This window comes from Trifolium pratense, linkage group LG2 (assembly GCF_020283565.1).
Source record: "Trifolium pratense cultivar HEN17-A07 linkage group LG2, ARS_RC_1.1, whole genome shotgun sequence".
Taxonomy (NCBI): domain Eukaryota; kingdom Viridiplantae; phylum Streptophyta; class Magnoliopsida; order Fabales; family Fabaceae; genus Trifolium; species Trifolium pratense.
Genome location: NC_060060.1, coordinates 41,928,082 through 41,947,821, shown reverse-complemented (window position 1 = coordinate 41,947,821; position 19,740 = coordinate 41,928,082). Strand labels below are relative to the sequence as shown.

At 31.9% G+C, this 19,740-nt stretch overlaps 3 protein-coding genes and 1 pseudogene across 3 annotated transcripts; 1 reads left to right on the top strand and 3 right to left on the bottom strand.

The window, feature by feature from the left end:
• Positions 1 to 6,467: 6,467 nt before the first annotated feature.
• On the top strand, positions 6,468 to 9,356 carry LOC123905573 (annotated as a pseudogene).
• A 1,168-nt stretch (positions 9,357 to 10,524) lies between these two features.
• On the bottom strand, positions 10,525 to 11,826 carry LOC123909466 (putative RING-H2 finger protein ATL21A). Its single transcript, XM_045960306.1, has 2 exons — positions 11,082 to 11,826; positions 10,525 to 10,946 (listed from the first exon to the last, which is right to left on the bottom strand). Exons 1-2 carry the CDS (start codon positions 11,824 to 11,826, stop codon positions 10,525 to 10,527), a joined length of 1,167 nt encoding a protein of 388 aa, XP_045816262.1.
• A 6-nt stretch (positions 11,827 to 11,832) lies between these two features.
• LOC123909465 (alpha-glucosidase-like) lies at positions 11,833 to 15,351 on the bottom strand. The gene is made up of 5 exons (XM_045960304.1): positions 15,095 to 15,351; positions 14,122 to 14,831; positions 13,795 to 14,025; positions 13,043 to 13,689; positions 11,833 to 12,959 (listed from the first exon to the last, which is right to left on the bottom strand). Exons 1-5 carry the CDS (start codon positions 15,328 to 15,330, stop codon positions 12,156 to 12,158), a joined length of 2,628 nt encoding a protein of 875 aa, XP_045816260.1. The 5' UTR covers positions 15,331 to 15,351; the 3' UTR covers positions 11,833 to 12,155.
• Positions 15,352 to 18,084: 2,733 nt separating this feature from the next.
• LOC123904719 (RING-H2 finger protein ATL20-like) lies at positions 18,085 to 19,361 on the bottom strand. Its single transcript, XM_045954347.1, has 2 exons — positions 18,632 to 19,361; positions 18,085 to 18,482 (listed from the first exon to the last, which is right to left on the bottom strand). Exons 1-2 carry the CDS (start codon positions 19,359 to 19,361, stop codon positions 18,085 to 18,087), a joined length of 1,128 nt encoding a protein of 375 aa, XP_045810303.1.
• Positions 19,362 to 19,740: the final 379 nt, after the last annotated feature.

Here is a 19,740-nt window from a genome sequence, read left to right as displayed (position 1 = left end):
CAATTACATGATCATGTGTCTCTTTCTCTTTGTAGATTGGTAAATTGTTCACAAAACGTATTTTATTAAACATCTCCTTTTTATTGATTGATAAAAAAATAAAAAAAAAAAAAATTGAAACCGACATAGAGCCACAAAATAATTTAATTTGTACTACATGGGATAGGATAATATCCATAATTTTATCTTTTCTGACTAATGGACCTCTGAATTTCAAGGAAAGGAGTGATTTTGCTTGCGTGAGTGCACAGGCTTTGATCTTCATATATGAAATGAAATCACCGCCCAATGACGTTTGGAATTGCACTCACACTTCCATAGCTTTGATTAATTTTATTTATAAGTACAGTAACTTAATTAATTCCTAAATTGTGCTACCAGATATCACTATGATGTCTCATAATGCTCTTAATTTACCTAAAAAAATTAATTCCTAAATTACATCTTCATATCATCTTGTGACATGCGTAAGAGTAGATTCGGTGGCCATTGGAGCAAGTAACCTAATTTGCTGGACCATGCTGATTTATTTATCTATAAGTTATTATATTTTTTTCAAATGCTTATTAAATTTTTTTAAAAAAAATATCACATTTCAAGTCATAAGAATAAGATTTGCAATACATCCACTTTAATATTTTCTTATCACACCACCAACTTTTTATCGAATAAAAAATAGTGGTGACTTGGTGGTTTGACTATAATTAGATATCTAAGACTCTCTGCTTTTAGTTTATGAATTTCAAAAATACAAATCATCAACTAAAACCTGCTTAATGAGCAGTAATTTCAAGCTAAACTCCTAACAAATATTTGCAAAATTCGTTAAGACTATTTTCATTCTCGAAGACTTGAGAGTGTATAATTAATTTAATTTTTTGACTAAGAAGTTTACTCTTTTAGTAGTAGTAGTTGAGAAATATGATTCGTGGCATTTCTGTATTCTTCGTGTGACTTTTTACTTGTATTCTAGCAGTTCACCCAACAAAGTCGGTCAAGATTTTTTATTATTTTGCTAAAGTCGGTCAAGAATTTGGATAAGAAGAAATTAACATAAAATTACATACTTATCATCTTTAAAAAAAAAATAAAAAAAATCACGTAACAAGAGCTCATAAAAAATAGTGCCAAAAAGATCTACTAACTGATTTTTTTTTAATAACACAATATGCTGTTAGTTACCAATCGCTTCCTTATATGCCACATGAATACATGATCCTTATTAATAATTTGTGGGTAAGTGTGGAATAAAATTATTAGTAGCTAGAAAATATATTGTGAGACTAATAGGTGAAATGTTTAGTATAGCATTTGGGACAAGTGTCGGTGGACTATTGTTGAGGTCCATACTTGCAAAATGAAACACTATATAGGATGTTTTCTCATTAGGCCCGCATGGTTTTTTTTTCTTTCTGAAATTTACTTTTGCACTTTAATAAAAACTTTGGTTGCTATGAACTGAATTTCTTTTGCCTTGAAAAAACAATTCGGTTTCTGTTAACCGAATTTTTCTAGAATTTGAACTAGAAAAAACTTCGGTTTCTACGAACCGAAGTTTTTAGCAAGGGCAAAATTGAAATATTTGGGGATATAAAAGATATACGGGAGGCCTAGACAGAAAACATCCTGTATAGAGATGATTACTTATGTTTAGGATGTACAAAAATGGAGGACAAAATGTCTCGCATTTTCTTTTCAAAGGTATATAGTCATAGATGCAAATATGGAATGTTTGGGTTGGATGGTGGTTATATATTATGCAGATTAATGAATGTTGTAAGCATTTTGTACAATTAAAAAATCAAGTGCAGTTTACTTGGGCTTGAAAGACTAAGGTGACAAGTAAAATGGTATATAATTTGGAAGGCAAGGAGAACAAGATGGTTTTTAAAGATAAAAAGATTGGTGGTCTCGGAAATTATAGGGATACAAATTAAGTCTCATGTTGGAAATCTTTTTAATATAAGGATATTAACAAAAGACTTATTTGGAACATGTCCCTTCGCCAGTGGTTTGTGGTATAAAATTTTTAAGTGGTTTGGGTTTAGCTCGTTGATTCATCCGGATCCCTTTGTAATGATGGGAATGTTTTGTTTGGCGGTGAGGCGTGGAAAAGTGATAAAGGGATTGTTAACGGTGTGGCATGCAATGATGTGGATTATTTAGAGAGCAAAGAACGACTTTGCATTCTCTTCAAAGGTCCCAATTCTAGAAGAATGCTTCGACACAATCAAAAGGACTTCTTGGAAGTGGTTGGTGGGGATAAATAAGGGTGGGAGACATGTATTTATTATGAATGGAGCACTAATCCAATGAAATGTATATTTAGATGGGGCGTATTGTCTTCCTAAACATCTCGGATTTATCTATTGTTTTATTTGTGGTTTGGTCTAGTACCCCTTGTACTTAATCCCAAAATGTGGGTGTAATACTATTTGTACTTTTTTACCCATCTAATATATAATGTACTTTTGATGTAAAAAAAAAAAACTTATATAAGGGTATTTGTTAATACCTTATAATATTTAATATAAGTCTTTTTTAGTAGCAAAATTTTTTTATTAACAAACTCGCCATAATATAAGACATTTTTTTTACATAAATTTGCATAATTGGCACAGATTAGCACAGAACTCACCTATTTGGCCGCAAATTTGAAGATAAATCAACTAATAAGAAGGGTACCACTTGTCAAAAAAGAAGGTAAGGGCTACCTATTATTAGTGAACTGAAAATTTTAGCCCAAAATTTAGAGGTCTGATTCTCAAGATCAAATACATCAATTTAATGTTTTTTAACTCATTTTTATTGGTCATACGCTTGTTAGAACAATCATTTTATGGTTTAGTCGCTATTTGTTTGAGTTTCTACCTACTTGTATTGAATCTTTATTAGCTAATGAAATGAACTGAAAATACTTTTGTCAAAGAAACTCATTTTCATTTATATTTCGTTACAAAGAAGAGTAATCTATTTTACTGTGGCACAATAATACTTTGGAGCGTCTAAAGTAAAAATGGTATCTTTGTTTATATAGATGACCTTTTTAAAGAATTCAAAATTAAGTTTACCTATAATGAAAACAAAATCACATTGAATGAGATATATAATTGTTCCTACTTGATGATATATGGTTTCATTTATACAGATTGATAATGATGATTACATTGAGGTATACTCCTTAATGTCTCCATTGGCTTGTACTCACTAAGACATATGGAACAAACATTATCAATGGACTTAGGCAATTGTCCACTCTCTGCTAGTTGAATCTTTGATATTGTTCTAGATGGTTTCTCTCCCAACCCCCCTCAATTCTTTTCTACCCCTTGAATTTCTGTTTTTGCCCCTGGAGGTACTGCGGTTTATACGAACCGAAATAAGCTGACATTCTGATAAATTTCGGTAACCACTTACCGAAATCTAGGACATTTCGGTTCGCATGTACAGAAACAATTATTTCGGTAAACTTCTACCGAAAATGGCCTAATTCCAGCGACCAACGTACCGAAATCTATGACATTTCGGTTCGCAGATACCGAACAAACTGACGTTCGTTTTTTGTGTACCGAAAACGCTAATGTTCGGTTTGCAGTTACCGAAATGGTCTAATATTTGGCTTCGGTGAATACGAACCGAAGTTTTTTGGCAAAAATATTTCAAACCGCAAGAGGCAAACTTGGATTTTTGGGGGGTAAAAAAGAATTGAGGAGTTTGGGAGAGAAACCATCATTGTTCTATCCTTGAATGATCAAGCCCAAACATTAACCAAGGTGGTTCTCGACTGCTTGGTTCGATGTTTGTAATTGTTTGTGTTTGTTGGCTATTATTTTGCTCCAGTCTTACTTTTATATACGGATAAAGCTATCCATATGAAGAACAAAATTGCAGATACAATTGGAAAAAAGTAGTTATTTGTAGGCTTTTAAGATGTAGAATTTCCATCTACATAATTATTTTGGCTAACATGGAAGACTTCACTAAGTCTTCCATGGTGCACAAGTTTCGAATATTATTATAACGAATACGAATTTTATAAAATCTACCGTTGGATTGAAAGTTTATATCACATAGATCATCCATAAATTTTTTTAAAAAAATTAAAAATTATTTGATATGTTATTGAGACTCATCAAGATTAACGGTATTCAATTAAAATTCATAAACCGTTAATTTTGATGGGTCACAATAACATATCAAATAATTTTCGATTTTTTTTAAAAAAATTATGGACGATCTATATGATATAAACTTTCAATCCAACGGTGGATTTTGTAAAATTCATATTTCTTATAATAATACGAGCAACTTGTGCATGGTGCACAATTTGTGCTAATTGTGCACATTAGAAGTAGCCTTAATTAGAACTCTTAGTATAAGTTACAATAATTTATTTATCTTACCAACACTTGGCCCTTTCGAACAATAGCAGGTCGAGGCAGGTCTTGAGGAATTTGGATCATAATTGATTTCAACAAAACAGACCACAGAGATAGAATTACCCAAACATATTTAATTTAAAATTAATGGAAAGGGTGTAAACAAACCAAAAATCGTAAAATTCTTGCTTAGGTGCCTTTATGAATGTGAAAATCGTAAAATTAATTTAAAATAATTTTTATACATTTTTTTTTGACAAATACTGATTATAAAATCCATTAAATAGACGAAACATATATTAATAATTAATATTTTTATTTCTTTTAACTTTTTTGTCCATTTCCTTTAATTTTTTTCCTACTTATTCAGAGAAAGTCAAAATGAATTTTAATTATTGTTGACTCAATTTTTTTAAAATATTTCCTTTTCTCAATTTCTATTAATTTGTTTGACCAATTTCTACTAAAAATACTTATAAAAAAAAATCTACTAAAAATACTACTACAGTTTCTATTTCTTCTCTTTTATTTAAATAAATTTTATACTCATAGTCAAACATAGTGGGTTGTGAAGATGGCTATTTTTTTTTGTGTGTAATAGTTTTGTGGCACGAATTGCACACTTTTTAAAGTGAAGAAGTTGAATATTTAAAATTTTGAACTCCGAGTACTATTATAATATGTTATCTCTACCAATTGAGAGATGAGAAATTCTTAGGCGAGTCATCACCTAAATATTAATGATTAGGCACAACCAATTATATAATTAAAAATAATTAAAATATTAAAAAAATTACATATAATTAATATTGTAATAATTAATAAACCAAATCTCTTTAACCAAAAAAAATTACATGTGCACTTTATATTTTTATAAAGATTTATTTATAGGTGAATTCTTAAGAAAGCTCATTAGCTAGAGAAATTTTTAGGCGAGTCATCACCTAAGCATTAATGATTAGCGTATGAGCTTTCTTAAGAATTCACCTATAAATAAATCTTTATAAAAATATAAAGTGCACATGTAATTTTTTTTTCCTTTCCTTATTTATAAAGATTTTATTTTGTTAATTTTTTTTTTGTTAAAGAGATTTGGTTTATTAATTACTACACTATTAATTATTTGTAAATTTTTTAATATTTTAATTATTTTTAATTATATGATTGGTTGTGTCTAATCATTAATGCTTAGGTGATGACTCACCTAAGAATTTCTCGAGATATATTTACGAAGATGATACGATATTTTAATTTTTCTCATCCTTAATTATTAATTAAATTAATCCTCAGTATATTTTTTTTAACGGCATTATCCTCAGTATCTGACTCATATAGTACGCTAGTATATCAGAGTCCAGCCATAACATCCTTATTTAGCACATGATAATTAATTGTGTTTAAGTAACTTATCATTCCTAGTAATAAAACATCATAAATATATAATAACCGACATCATGCATGATCCTAGCTGGTAGTAGTAACTATTTTTTGTTGCTGACTCAACACATCCTCGTACTGAACAATGCACTCCAATGTAATGTCTTCCATTACATTATTATTATTACTCTATTTTATTTTCTTTCACTCTATTAATAATAGTGAAAGGAACAAAGGATGTATACACTAGAAAAAACTAAAAGTACTATTCAATTAAAAAAAATAGGATTGTACCAAAAAAAAAAAGGAGATAACATAGAGAATAAATAAAAACATATTAGGAATCAAGATATTACCAAAAGTGGGAAATGAGATTTGAGCAAAAATATAATAATGCTATACCTTTTTTAAAAAAAATACCCAATTTGATAAGGAGAGCTAGTGAGGTGGAATATTCAATCCAAAATCCAACACAAAATTTGATAAGGAGAGATAGTGAGGTGGAATATTCAATCCAAAATCCAACACAAACCATCTATATTTATAGGACACACTTGAGTATTGAGGAGTATCAATATCCCATAAAGAGAGTGCAACTTTGCTCTATTTACGACTAACAACTTTGTGCTTTTCTTGATAATTTCAATAAGCAAAAGTGTTAGAACTTTCAAGCTAGTTGATAAGGTTGTGGAAAGAAAGGGAATATTAAAAATGAGGGTGAATGTGGGGATTCTTTGGGTTTGTATTGTGCTTTTCATGGCAGTTGAAGCAATGGGGAATCCTAGAGCTGCTGCACCAATGGGTCAACTTTCAGGTACTTTTCTGATTTTTTTTTTCAAGTAGTTTAGTGGCTAAAATATCCACCTTAAAAGTGGAGTGTATGCTATTATTACGTTGTCTTTTTTATCTTGTTTGTTCTATTCACATTTAGATACATAAATGGTGATATATGATCAATGTGTTTTTTTTACTAAATATGATCAATGTGTTATAACAAGTTAATTATTGTGTATATTTGTGTACAATCTATCATATTTGGAAATAGGAATCTCTTCATTGTGTTTCTCGAGTTTTTTTCAATTGTTGCATCAATTACGAGAGAAAATAAGAGATATAATTATAAATAAAACACGAGAATGAATTTAATCGTTTTTTTTATCCATTAAAAATTAAAAGAAAAATATAAAGCAAACTAGACTCAAGGGCGAACAATACCTAAAACATTAGTTAGCAAAAAATTACTAAGTTGGGGAAGACAACTATGTCAAATCTTTAGAGAGACATAATGAGGTAGCGCTCTTCTTGGCAAACCAATAAATTTGATCGTTAAGATATAATCATATAACAATTGAATTGTATCAAAATTGGAGTTCGGAATTCAATAATTCTCCACATTTTAAGATCATATTTATACAAGTTTAATAATACACAAAGTTTTACCATTGTTAAGTTGTTAACAAAATTAAAGTTTTACTATCTTAATAACGGCAAAACTAAAATGTGCCCTAAGGGCACGTGATAAGCAACTTAATATAGAAAGATTCTTCTCAAAAGTTGTATCTTTCACTTTTCAAAAGTCAAAGTGTTGTATTTTTCAATAAAACAATTCTACTTTGGGTTCCTTACCATGTGCCCTAAATAATAAAAAAGTTTTTAATTTTATGAAACATCATATTTTTATGAAAAATAAATGTAGTTGCATGATATTTTCTCTTTATTTTACTGTTATATGCACTTGATCATGCCAAAGTTTTTATTCTCCAAGCACTAATACACCGTGTTATTGTCATAACATATGTTTTGTCTAGCAGAGAATAATAAGATCATCAAGAAAAATCGAACCCGATCCCATAAAACTCGATCCCGTTCTCGCCCAATTGACTACAAATTCAAGCTTCCTATTGAACCAAATTCTTGGCCAGAAGGTATAGCTTTATGTGATTTCAATTTTCTGTCATCTTGTAATATATTCTAGTAAATGCAGGCTAACTATAGCAAGTGTTGATCGAATTGCAACATATAGGTAACGGTTTTGGAGATCGATCTATCATCGATCTAGGTGACCTGCATTTGGAACTAGTAACAACATTCAGCAAAGTTTGGGGCGTGTACGAAGGTGGACCGGACGATCAAGGCGCCTCAGTCTACGAACCAACAGGAATGAGCTACGGATTCTCTGTTTTAGGTAGCTACAGCCAACCCAACAACAAACCTCTTTTCGGATATTTTCTTGCAGCAAAAGATATTACATTAGGTACCACTAAAACACCGACTTTAAAGCCACCGGTTGATTACACGCTAGTAGCGGACACCTCATCCATCTCCGGTAATCAAGATTCTACTTTGTATATTTGGCTACCAACCCCACCTGATGGCTACAAAGCTGTAGGCCAAGTAGTCACCATAACACCAGACAAGCCGTCCACCGAAAAAGTCATGTGTGTCCTAGCAAACCTTACAGAACAATGCGAGACTGCTTCATGGATTTGGGGATCAAACGACCTCAATTTCTACGATGTTAGACCAAGCAATAGGGGACCTCAAGCTCCCGGTGTTCGCATAGGCTCATTCGTTGCACAAAGTGGTGGGAATACTAACCCTCCATCAATTTCGTGTTTGAAGAACCTCAAATCTTTAACACAAATCATGCCTAATGAAAAACAAATTGAGGCAGTACTTCAAGCTTACTCTCCAATTCTTTACTTACATCCTGATGAAGAATACTTACCTTCTTCAGTCAATTGGTTTTTCTCCAATGGTGCCTTGCTATACAAGAAAGACGACGTATCAAATCCTGTTCCAATTGCACAAAATGGAACTAACCTTCCTCAAGATCCTAACACTGATGATGCCTATTGGATAGACCTACCTGCTGATATTGCAAACAAAGATAGAGTCAAGCATGGTAATCTTGAAAGTGCTGAATCTTATGTACATGTGAAACCAGTGTTTGGAGGAACATTCACTGATTTCGCCATGTGGGTTTTCTACCCTTACAATGGACCTGGAAGAGCAAAAGTAGGGTTTATAAATATTAAATTAGGAAAAATAGGTGAACATGTTGGTGATTGGGAGCATGTGACATTAAGAGTATGTAACTTTGATGGTCAATTATATCAAGTTTATTTCTCACAACATAGTAAAGGTCAGTGGCTTGATTCATCTCAACTCGAGTTTCAAAATGATGGTAGCAATGATTTCGATTTTCCAACAAGAAGACCTGCTGTTTATGCTTCATTGCATGGTCATGCACATTATCCACACGCCGGTCTTAATCTGCTAGGAAAAGGTGAAGTCGGTGCGAGAGATGATACTGATAAAGGTAACAATGTTATGGATATGGGAAAATTTGTATTGGTTTCTGCAGATTATTTGGGGTCTCAAGTTAATGAGCCAGCATGGTTGAATTTTTTTAGGGAGTGGGGTCCACATATTGATTATGATCTAAATGATGAATTGAAGGATGTGGAAAAGTTTTTGCCTGGGAAGCTAAAAGATGTTTTTGAAAACATTGTTAGAAGTTTACCAAAAGAAATGTTGGGTGAGGAAGGACCAACAGGTCCAAAGGAAAAAGGTAGTTGGAATGGTGATGAAATTTGAATTTGTGTAGAAATTTTTAGTTAGATTGATTCTTATTATGATGACCAAATTGATTGAGAATAATGTTATTGGTTAGCAATTGTATAATGTTATTGATTCTTCTGAACTCTGAGCAATAGCATGACTTCTTTGTTCTCACTACATTATGTCAAATTTAATGTTTTGTAACACACTTTTAGTCATTTAACTTATTTTTAAGTTTCACTTGTTAAAGACAAGAGAAAATATGAAATTGTGAGTAAAAGTTCTATATTATAATGCATGGATGCATCTACAGATATAAAATGACTTGTCTAGAATATTTAGACACATGAATTGACTTTTAGATACATGAATGAATCTAGGAATATGAAAAATTGAAAATTATGATTTAGCACCTATTTTACTTGTTATTTTAATCATATCCTTAAACTGTTCAAGCTTCTCAAATCTCAATGGATACTTCTTTGGCGAGGACGTCTGCTGAATGTTCTGTGCTCTTGATGTATTCCAAGTAAATTTCCTTCTTTTGATCCATATATATCACGAACGTAGTTGTGGCACAACTTAATGTGGACTCTTAGACATTAAAATTGGCAATTGATTGTCACAAACAGAAGTTGGATCTTCTATCTTTCGCTGCAAGTCAACTTCACTTGTTGCTCATTTGCTGAGATATATTCAACCTCTGCAGAAGACAGTGCAACTGAGTTTTAATTTTGAAAACTCCGGGAAATAGCTTTGGATTCTAGACAAAAAATCATAGGCTGAACGAAGTACTATTTCTGTCATAAAAACTACCGGTATAACCAATCAACTTATTATTTTCTTCCTTCATGGTGCAGATGATACCTTTGATGAGAATCTACTCGTATTGAGACTTGCATAATTAATGCAGAACTTATGTTTAGGATGTACAAAAATGGAGGAAAAGTGTCTCACATCACATGTTCTTTGAATGCACTTTTGTTTTCAAAGGTATAGATGCAAATTATGCAATGTTTTGGTTGGATGGGGATTAACTCGGTTATGCGGATTAATGAATGTTGTAAACATTGTACAATTAAAAAATCTAGTGCAGTGTACTCGGGCTTGAAAGACTAATATGACAAGTAAAATGATTCATAATATAGACCAGATACATTGAATATACAATATGATGATGATAAGAGATAACCAAAGCATAGCATCACTCGGGCAAGGTTCGACATAAAGGGCAAGTAGCATTCATCTTGAGCCAAACATCTATACAATCAGCATGAAAATGATGATTACATTGAGGTATACTCCTTAATGTCTCCATTGGCTTATACTCACTAAGACATATGGAACAAACATTATCAATGGACTTAGGCAATTGTCCACTCTCTGCTAGTTGAATCTTTGGATATTGTTCTATCCTTGAATGATCAAGTCCAAACATAAACCAAGGTGGTTCTCTATTACTTGGTTCTATGTTTGTAATTGTTTGTCCTTGTTGGCTGTTGTCTTGCGCCATTCTATTTTTGTATACGGATAAAGCTATCCATATGAAGAACAAAATTGCAGATACTCCCCATACTATTGGAAAAAGGTAGTTTTTTGTAGGCTTTTGAGGTGTAGAATTTCCATCTACATAATTAGAACTCTTAGCATAAGTTACTATAATTTATTTATATTACCAGCACAATAAAAGTTTGTCAATAAATTGTATCAAAAAAAAAATTGTCAATAAAATGATCAGCAAAAATAAAAAAAAAATTATACCTGGGAGATCATAAATGTAGGTGGTATTGTAACAAGTAACATGAAGATCCATATCCGTTACAAAGCCACAAAATTGATCTGTTCCACAATGACAAGAAGGTGTGTCCCAACGCAACAATATATCAGAGTAAAGTCCATCCATGATTACCTCTGGTTGACCAGAATTATCTTTGACTTGAACCTTAGCAAAACCAATCTCATGACATGATTGATTCCACCAAGAATTATTAAGAGTTGATGATTGTAACATATACATGATAGAATAATTATCATTAATATTGCTTAGACAAGGTATAGTAGGAAGAGCATCAATCTTTGGGTCATTTGCAAAATTTGTACAATTGAGAAATGTTACATTTTCATAAATATTATCATTCACGTGAGAATTGTCCCATAAGAAAGGTGATTCATCGTTGAGTATGTTTTGAAGGAATCGTTTTGGTGGACACTCTTTAGGACCATAGATCCCAATTCTTTGTGTGTCATAGGAAATATATTTCACAAAAAATGTTGACTTTGAGAGTGTAAGCAAAGTTTGATTCTTATCGTTGCAATATACTTCAAATCCTTGGTACCCACATCGATCGCTAATTCGATTTTCTTCTCTTAATTGGAAAGGAAACTTCAATCCTAAATCAGGGTTGTTTCCACATGAATTTTTTTCACAAATTGGAATTGTGCTTTTTGTTGAGTGAAAAAGTAAGACAAGTATGGAAAATATGAAAGAAATTTTGAAGGTAGACATTAGATATGATATGGTCACTAAATTGAAATATTGATTGTCTTGTATAGTCTTAGAATATAGTCAATGTGATGTGTATTATGGAGTATATGAGATGAGACAGAAATTTTGTTTAATCCTATGCATAATCTAGTTAATCCTAGTGTTACTCGTCCAATGATAACAAGAAGGCCAAATATTAGTTTAAGACGGTTGAACATAACATTAATTAGAAGATACACTTAAAAAATAAGCGATTAAAGTTACATCAGAAAACTAAAACTAACAAACAAATTTTTATGAAATGTGACAAGTACTACTGTGTCAAGTTATTTCGGTAACAGAAAATGACATTACACAATTGGCTTCTCAATCTTGAATTGCTCTCCAATAAGCTGTGTCAAATTTCCAACTTGTTTAATATCAAACTGAGATGAGTTACCACTCTTAGGTATCCCCAAGAAAGTAACTTTTTCAATAATCCATTTTTGATCCAAAGCAAATTTTCCATTAGTAACATTGGAAGTAACAGAAACTGTGTTATTTTGCAATTCACCATAGAATTCCACAAGTGTCCATTGCCCTTTATCTCTTAAATTCAAAGACTCACCATCATCCAAATAAACTCTTCCATAACTTTTTCCATTGCTACCAAAAGCAACCAATAGCTCGAACGGTGTTTTCCGCGCTGCTTCGGTAGTCATTGCTTCACCTTGTAAGGGTAAAATGTTACCTTCACCAAGATGCACATTTATGTGATCAGCTGGTGCATCAAGTGTGACATATTTTCCCGTTTCTGCAACCACCGATTTCGTGAGATTAAAGAGATCAAACCAATTTCCTTTAGGAAAGTATGCATCAACGGTTACAGCACCGGCCACTACCACAGGTGAGACGAGAACACCTCTTCCGATTAGAAACTGTGAGCTTATTTCATATGTATTAGTATCCTCAGGGAATGAAAAGAAAAGTGGTCGCGCAATTGGTGTCCCTTTTTGATTTGATTGATACATTTGTGTGTAGAAATGTGGAAGAAGGCGGTAACGAAGGCCGAGCACTTTTCGTGCGGATGCTGCAACTGAATCCCAAAGGTACAGCTCTTGCCTGTTGGAGTTTTTATCTGAATGATCTCTCGAAAACGGGTAAAAGGCCCCCAACTATATCGAAGAAAATAAATAGTATTAGAAACCAGTTAGGATAATCAACTTAATTAAGCGCTTATAACATAAATATTTGTTACCTGGATCCAACGCTGACAAAGTTCTTCATTTGTGTTTCCTTGGAAGCCACATATATCTGCTCCAACCATAGGAACACCAAAGAGGCCAAAGCTCAATATTGTTGGGATTGAGTATCCTAAGTCATTGAATGAAGCAGCATTATCTCCTGTCCAATGAGCCGTATACTTGCCGGAGCCAACAAAAGTTGATCTACTCAAAACGAACGGCCTTTTACCAAATAAATCCACTAAGGCCTTGTTAGTCACTTTGGCTTCATAGAATCCAAACAAATTGTGAGCATCATACTCAGTGATGTTACCATAATGGTAAGCTGTTGGTGGAACTGTTCTTTCGATAATCGGCCGTTGACCTCCTGTACTATGAATTTTGTAAGGAGGATTATCTAGTTTAGATGCAGGATCGGAACTAGAAGTTATGAAACTTGCTATCTCATTCATGTCAAGCCAAAGACCATCATAATCAAGAATATCTTTAAATAACTTGATTTCTTCACTCCACCATTTTTGGCTATTAGGGTTAATAAAATCAGGAAAGTAAACTTCACCAGGCCAAACTTTCCCAAGATAATTGGTTCCATTTCTCTTTATGTATATATCGGCTTTCAAACCTCTATTGAAGGTTTCATATGTACTATTTGTACTGATACCTGCAGAAAAAATTCGACTCAAATCAATGACATATCATAGATGCATGCATGGAACATTAAGATAGTTCTAATAGCGAAAGATACTTTTGTGTCAGAATTAGGTACCTGGATCCACAATAACCACATATTTCTGACCATTTTTGTGAAGAGTATCAACAAAAGTTTTCATCTTATCTTGTGGAAAATTAACAGGATCGAGTGTGAAATCTTTATATGCATCCATGTAATCAATATCTGTCCACATAACTTCAAGTGGTATATTAGATTTTGAATAGTTGGCTACCACTTCTGTCAGATCATTTACATCTTTGTAGCCATATCTACACTGTTGAAAACCTGTTTTAAGTAACAATGATATGTAGATTAGCACACATATATAGGAATTTGATGATATAATGAATGAATCAACAACATGAATAGAAAGAAACTTACCAAAAGACCAATAAGGCATGGGAGCAGGCCTACCGATGAATTCAGTATACTGATCCAAAACCGATTCAGGAGTTGATCCGGCGAAAAAATACAAATCAAAAATACCACCAATGACCTTATAAGTAATACGATCACCGGTGTAATTAACATCCATCCCATTACTATTAAGAAGCAAAACACCATTTGTAGTTCCATTTTTGAATATTCCATCAGATGAAGTAGTATTTCTCACATCCAAATAAAAAGGGTGAGCGCCATAAGTGTTCATATCAACATTGGAACTACCAACATCTTCATTCCAAAGGGTCAAAACTTGGTTTGGTTGTATCTTGAAAGATTTCTTTGTATGCTCCCCAATGCCAAACAGAGAAGATCTGTTTGCAGGTAGAGAGGAAGAAAGTTGCAAGTACTGATCCTTAAACACGAGAAAAGTTTCGGGGTTAGAGTTATCTGGTATAGTGTTAAAGATTATATCTTTCGAGTATTTTCGTGTGACGGTGAAACCAAATGGGGTTGTGCTGTGGAGTGTGAAGACAAGGTTTGAACTTGGATCGGTGATTGTGTGTTCAGTTGAGTTTTGAGTATCTTGTGGTAAGAAAAAAGTGTGAGATTGAGATGATGACTTTCTTGGAATCACTTCTTGTGGAATTTCCCATCTTTGATTCTTTGAATCAGTGATTCTTACTCTTAATCTATCCTTTGTCTCAAAACTGCAGCATGTCAAAGATCAAAAGTTAGTTGATTTTTCTTTCTTTGATCCAAAAAATAATTGAATTATGATGCACGGCCAAAGACACACACACTGACACTGGACACAACACAAACTCTGACACGTAAACACCGATCATAATTTGAGAAAATGACACAATTTAATATTCAATATAATTATAAGTATCGGTGGAGTGTCCTATATAGATAAACATAACCAAGAAAAAACAAAAAGCTATGATTGGTTGTTGAGTTAGTTAGTTACCTGGCAGTGAGTGTGAGGAGTGGAATGTCAGGTCCATAAACATCTGAAGAATTGATGAGTTTAAGGTCAGCAGTCAAAGATTTTCCTGTTGGATCAGTGTTTACTGTTGTTACAGTGTAGCCATAACCAACTTGTCCATTTGTTGGTATATCATCTGCAACGGTTTGGGATAAAATGACACTAAAAGTAATGAAACAGAAAGGTAATAGTAGTAGTGAAGTTTTTCTAGTAACCATTTTGTTTGTGTTGATGGGTTTGTGTGTAGAAAACGATTATATCAATTGATATTTATAGTAAAACTCAAAGAATGATGAAGACAAGTCATGTTGACTAGGAGATAAGATAAGTTACAATAGTCAAAAAAAGACTAATAATTCTTGGTCAAAAAGGATTAAGGACTATAATAATTCTTAGTCAAAGAAAAAAGACTAATAATTCTATAATTATAACTTTATAAGTTTATGACATCAAATATTCCATTTAATACCTTCCTTCCTGGAGTAAAAAGGGCATAGGTTATGCCACATTTGGAGAGTCTGAAGAGTTAAAATGGGCATCTTCTAAACATGTATTGTTTTCATATTGAATTTTCATTACTAGCAATAACATATACGTTCAAAATCATTAACATGTTTTTATTGTGCTTAAAAGTGATTAATTTTCTCCATCAAAATCAATCGATATTTGGCAAATACTCAATTGATTATATGTTTTTTGGACTAATCTTTAATTATTATTTTTTTTGAATTTTTTGGACTAATCTATTGATTATATGTTGTTCATAATCATATATATATATATATATATATATATATATATATATATATATATATATATATATATATATATATATATATATTTTACAAACAAAAACAACGATATTCATTTATTCAAATTGGTAGATATTACATCCATCAAAATCATTACATATTCAAAATTGCTAAAAATTAAAAAGATGAATTTTCGAACAATCCATCAAAATCATTACATATTCAAAATTGCTAAAAATTAATTCCGAACAAGCTCGCAACATCCGAGTTAATAGCATAAAACGGTTTTATCTTTAAGCCTACAATTGATATGACGAAATACAAGTGTCTGGAATAGTCATGCCTCCGGATCTGCAACGTTGAAGACGCTAGAGTCATTGAATTTGTATTGGATATGGATCGAAACAAATTTGCAAATATGAACAAAACAAACACCGTAAAAAGACGGGACTCAAAACAAACACCGTACAAAGATGGGACTCAAAACAAACATCGTATCAAGACGGGACGTCAAACAACACCAAACAAAAAAATCACAAAGATGAAAAACTCAAACGAACTCAAGAATACGTGAAAATCATTTATTTAAGTAAAAACATAATTAAAAAAGGATCAAGAGATGTGATTTAGGATCAAAATTTAATGGATGAACAAGAAGAAGAAGAAACAAGAAAATTATTTTTTTTTTCATACATATATGACCCAATCTATTTACATAAAAAATTACAAACATTTTTTTTATAATAAAAAATTACAAATTAACCTTTTAATATAGGGTGCGTTTATTTTAACTTAAAAAAAAATGTTTTTTTTCTTCGTATACTTTTAGAAAATATTTTTATGATAATTTAATTAAAAGTAGTAAAAGTTATTTCAATTTCATCTTTTTATAAATTGAAAGAGTGATTTTGGTATTCAAGAAATTAAATATTCATATTAAAGATTTTAATTTAATAAAAATTACATTTTTTTTTAAAAAAAATCTATCTTTAAAAAATGATTTTTATGTAAAGCTATTTAAAATAGCTTTATTTTTACAATTTTTTAAAAAAATTATGATCCAAAAAAATTTATAACAAAATGGTGAAATACTTAACGACGTTTTGATTAGTGTTAAATAAATTTTTTGACTAGCTGTTCACCATAATATTGATTTTTTTTTTACATAGACAAAATGTTAAAATCATCGTGAACGAATTTCAATTAACTAACTTTACTAACAAACAAAAATCAGGATTTTCATAGTCCAAATTGCTTCAATATAGGTTTTTTTAAAATTTATTCTTTAGCCCCGTCATGTGCTCACAAGCTTCCGATATAAAAGACAATTTTAAAATATTTGTAAACATATAAATTTTCTTTTGGCGCTCGTTTCCTTGTGCGCCCTATTTTCATTTTTTTGAAAATTTTAAGATTTTACATGTGCACCGTTTAACTGTTTAAGTATAGAACTGCATGATGTCAAATTTCACATTTTTATAACGTCCGCTACTAAAGTAGCAAAAGTATAAAAATAGAAATTAGAAAGACATACAAGAAAACACAAAGGGCGCCAACACGCTAATTGACAACAACAAAAAGCCCAACTCACTGGAGCTCATACAAGTTATAGCTAACTTAATTATGAAAGTTGTGTCTCCCGACTACACCAAATATTCTCAATCTCCATTCTACAAGGACTTTTTTTGTGTGTTTACAATAGAATTGAAAATCGAACTCAGGATGCATATTACCTAAACTCTTCAACAAAAAATATTCTCAATCTAAACCAAATTACTTTTTTATGTTAGTAATTTGGAGGGAAGGTTGTAATTTGGCGTTTTATACATGCAAATCAACAAAATATCCACTTCAAATACAAAATCTCTTAATTACTTTTACAATATATTTGGCGGGAAAATGTTCGTATGGTCCTTACTCCTTACTCCATCCTTGAAACCTTGAAATCAGAAGTTATTCGGAGTTTGATAAGTAGAAATGGATGGTACGTTTGATGATGAAGGCGAGCCGTCGATTACGATCGGGAGTACCTTGAGGAAGTTGAAGAACGGGAGCTGGTAAATTATTTTCTACACTGTTGATAGATCAAACTAACATTATGATGATATATAAAATCAATGAAGGTGATAAAATGACTATTGAGTATTGACATGAAAAAAAGTTAATCATATGAACATTATGATGATGATGATGATGATAAGAGATAACCAAAGCATAGCATCACTCTGGCAAGTTTCGACATAAAGGGCAAGTAGCATTCATCTTGAGCCAAACATCTATACAATCAGCATGAAAATGATGATTACATTGAGGTATACTCCTTAATGTCTCCATTGGCTTATACTCACTAAGACATATGGAACAAACATTATCAATGGACTTAGGCAATTGTCCACTCTCTGCTAGTTGAATCTTTGGATATTGTTCTATCCTTGAATGATCAAGTCCAAACATAAACCAAGGTGGTTCTCTATTACTTGGTTCTATGTTTGTAATTGTTTGTCCTTGTTGGCTGTTGTCTTGCGCCATTCTATTTTTGTATACGGATAAAGCTATCCATATGAAGAACAAAATTGCAGATACTCCCCATACAATTGAAAAAAAGTAGTTTTTTCCACCTACATAATTAGAACTCTAGTATAAGTTACTATATATGCTAATAGGACATATATATGCATAAATAATTTTTGCCTATGATAGTTTTATTTTTTTGACGGAATGCCTATGATACTTATAACTTTATAAGATTATGCAAACAAAATTATACCTGGACGATCATAAATGTAGTTGGCGTCGTAACAAGTAACATCAAGACTCGTATCCGTTGAAAAGCCACAAAATTGATCTGCTTCACAATGACAATAAGGTGTATCCCACCGCAACAATATATCAGAGTGAAGTCCATTCCAGATTACCATATTTTGACCAGAATCATCTTGGACTGGAACCATAGCAAAGCCAATTTCATGACATGATTTATTCCACGGATTGTTAGGAATTGATGATAACGTATACATGATTGAATACTTGTCATTGCTTAGACAAGGTATAGTAGGAAGATTATTAACTATTGGGTCCTTTGCAAAATTTGTACAATTGAGAAATGTTACATTTTCATAAATATCATTCGCGTTAGAGTCGTCCCATGAGAAAGGTGAATCATCGAGGTTTATGTTTTGAATGAACCGTTTTGGTGGACACTCTTTAGGATCGTTGATCCAAATTCTTTGTGTCTCATAGGAAATATATTTGACAACAAATGTTGAATCTGAGAGTGTAAGAGAAGTTTGATTCTTATTGTTGCAATATACTTCAAATCCTTGGTAACCACATCGATCACTCTGATTTTCTTCTATTAATTGGAAAGGGAACTTCAATATTCCTAAATCAGCTGGGTTTCCACAAGATTTCTTGTCACAAATTGGAGGTGTGCTTTTTGTTGAATGAAAAAGGAAGAGAAGTATGGAAAATATGAAAGAAATTTTGAAGGTGGACATTAGAGATGATATGAGAATGTGATGATATGAGTGTTTGGAATATAGTCAATGTGATTTGTATTACTATATGGGATGAGACAGAAATTTTGTGTAATCCTATGCATAATCTAATCCTAGTGTTATTCGTCCAATGATAACAAGAAGGCCAAATATTCTCAGGCCTGTAGTTTTACAATGGGACATTTCGTGACAGCTCGGGGCCGGGAAGAGAAGGAAGAAAAAGTTAAATACTTCCTCCGGTCCTTTTTATAAGGAACACTTAGGGCAAAAAATTTGGTCCTTTTTATAAGAAACTTTGACCAATTTTCAAATGTTTTAAATGTTCAATTTCACTTATGCCCTTATTTATTATGAGAGAGAATTTAAAAATAAGTAAGTT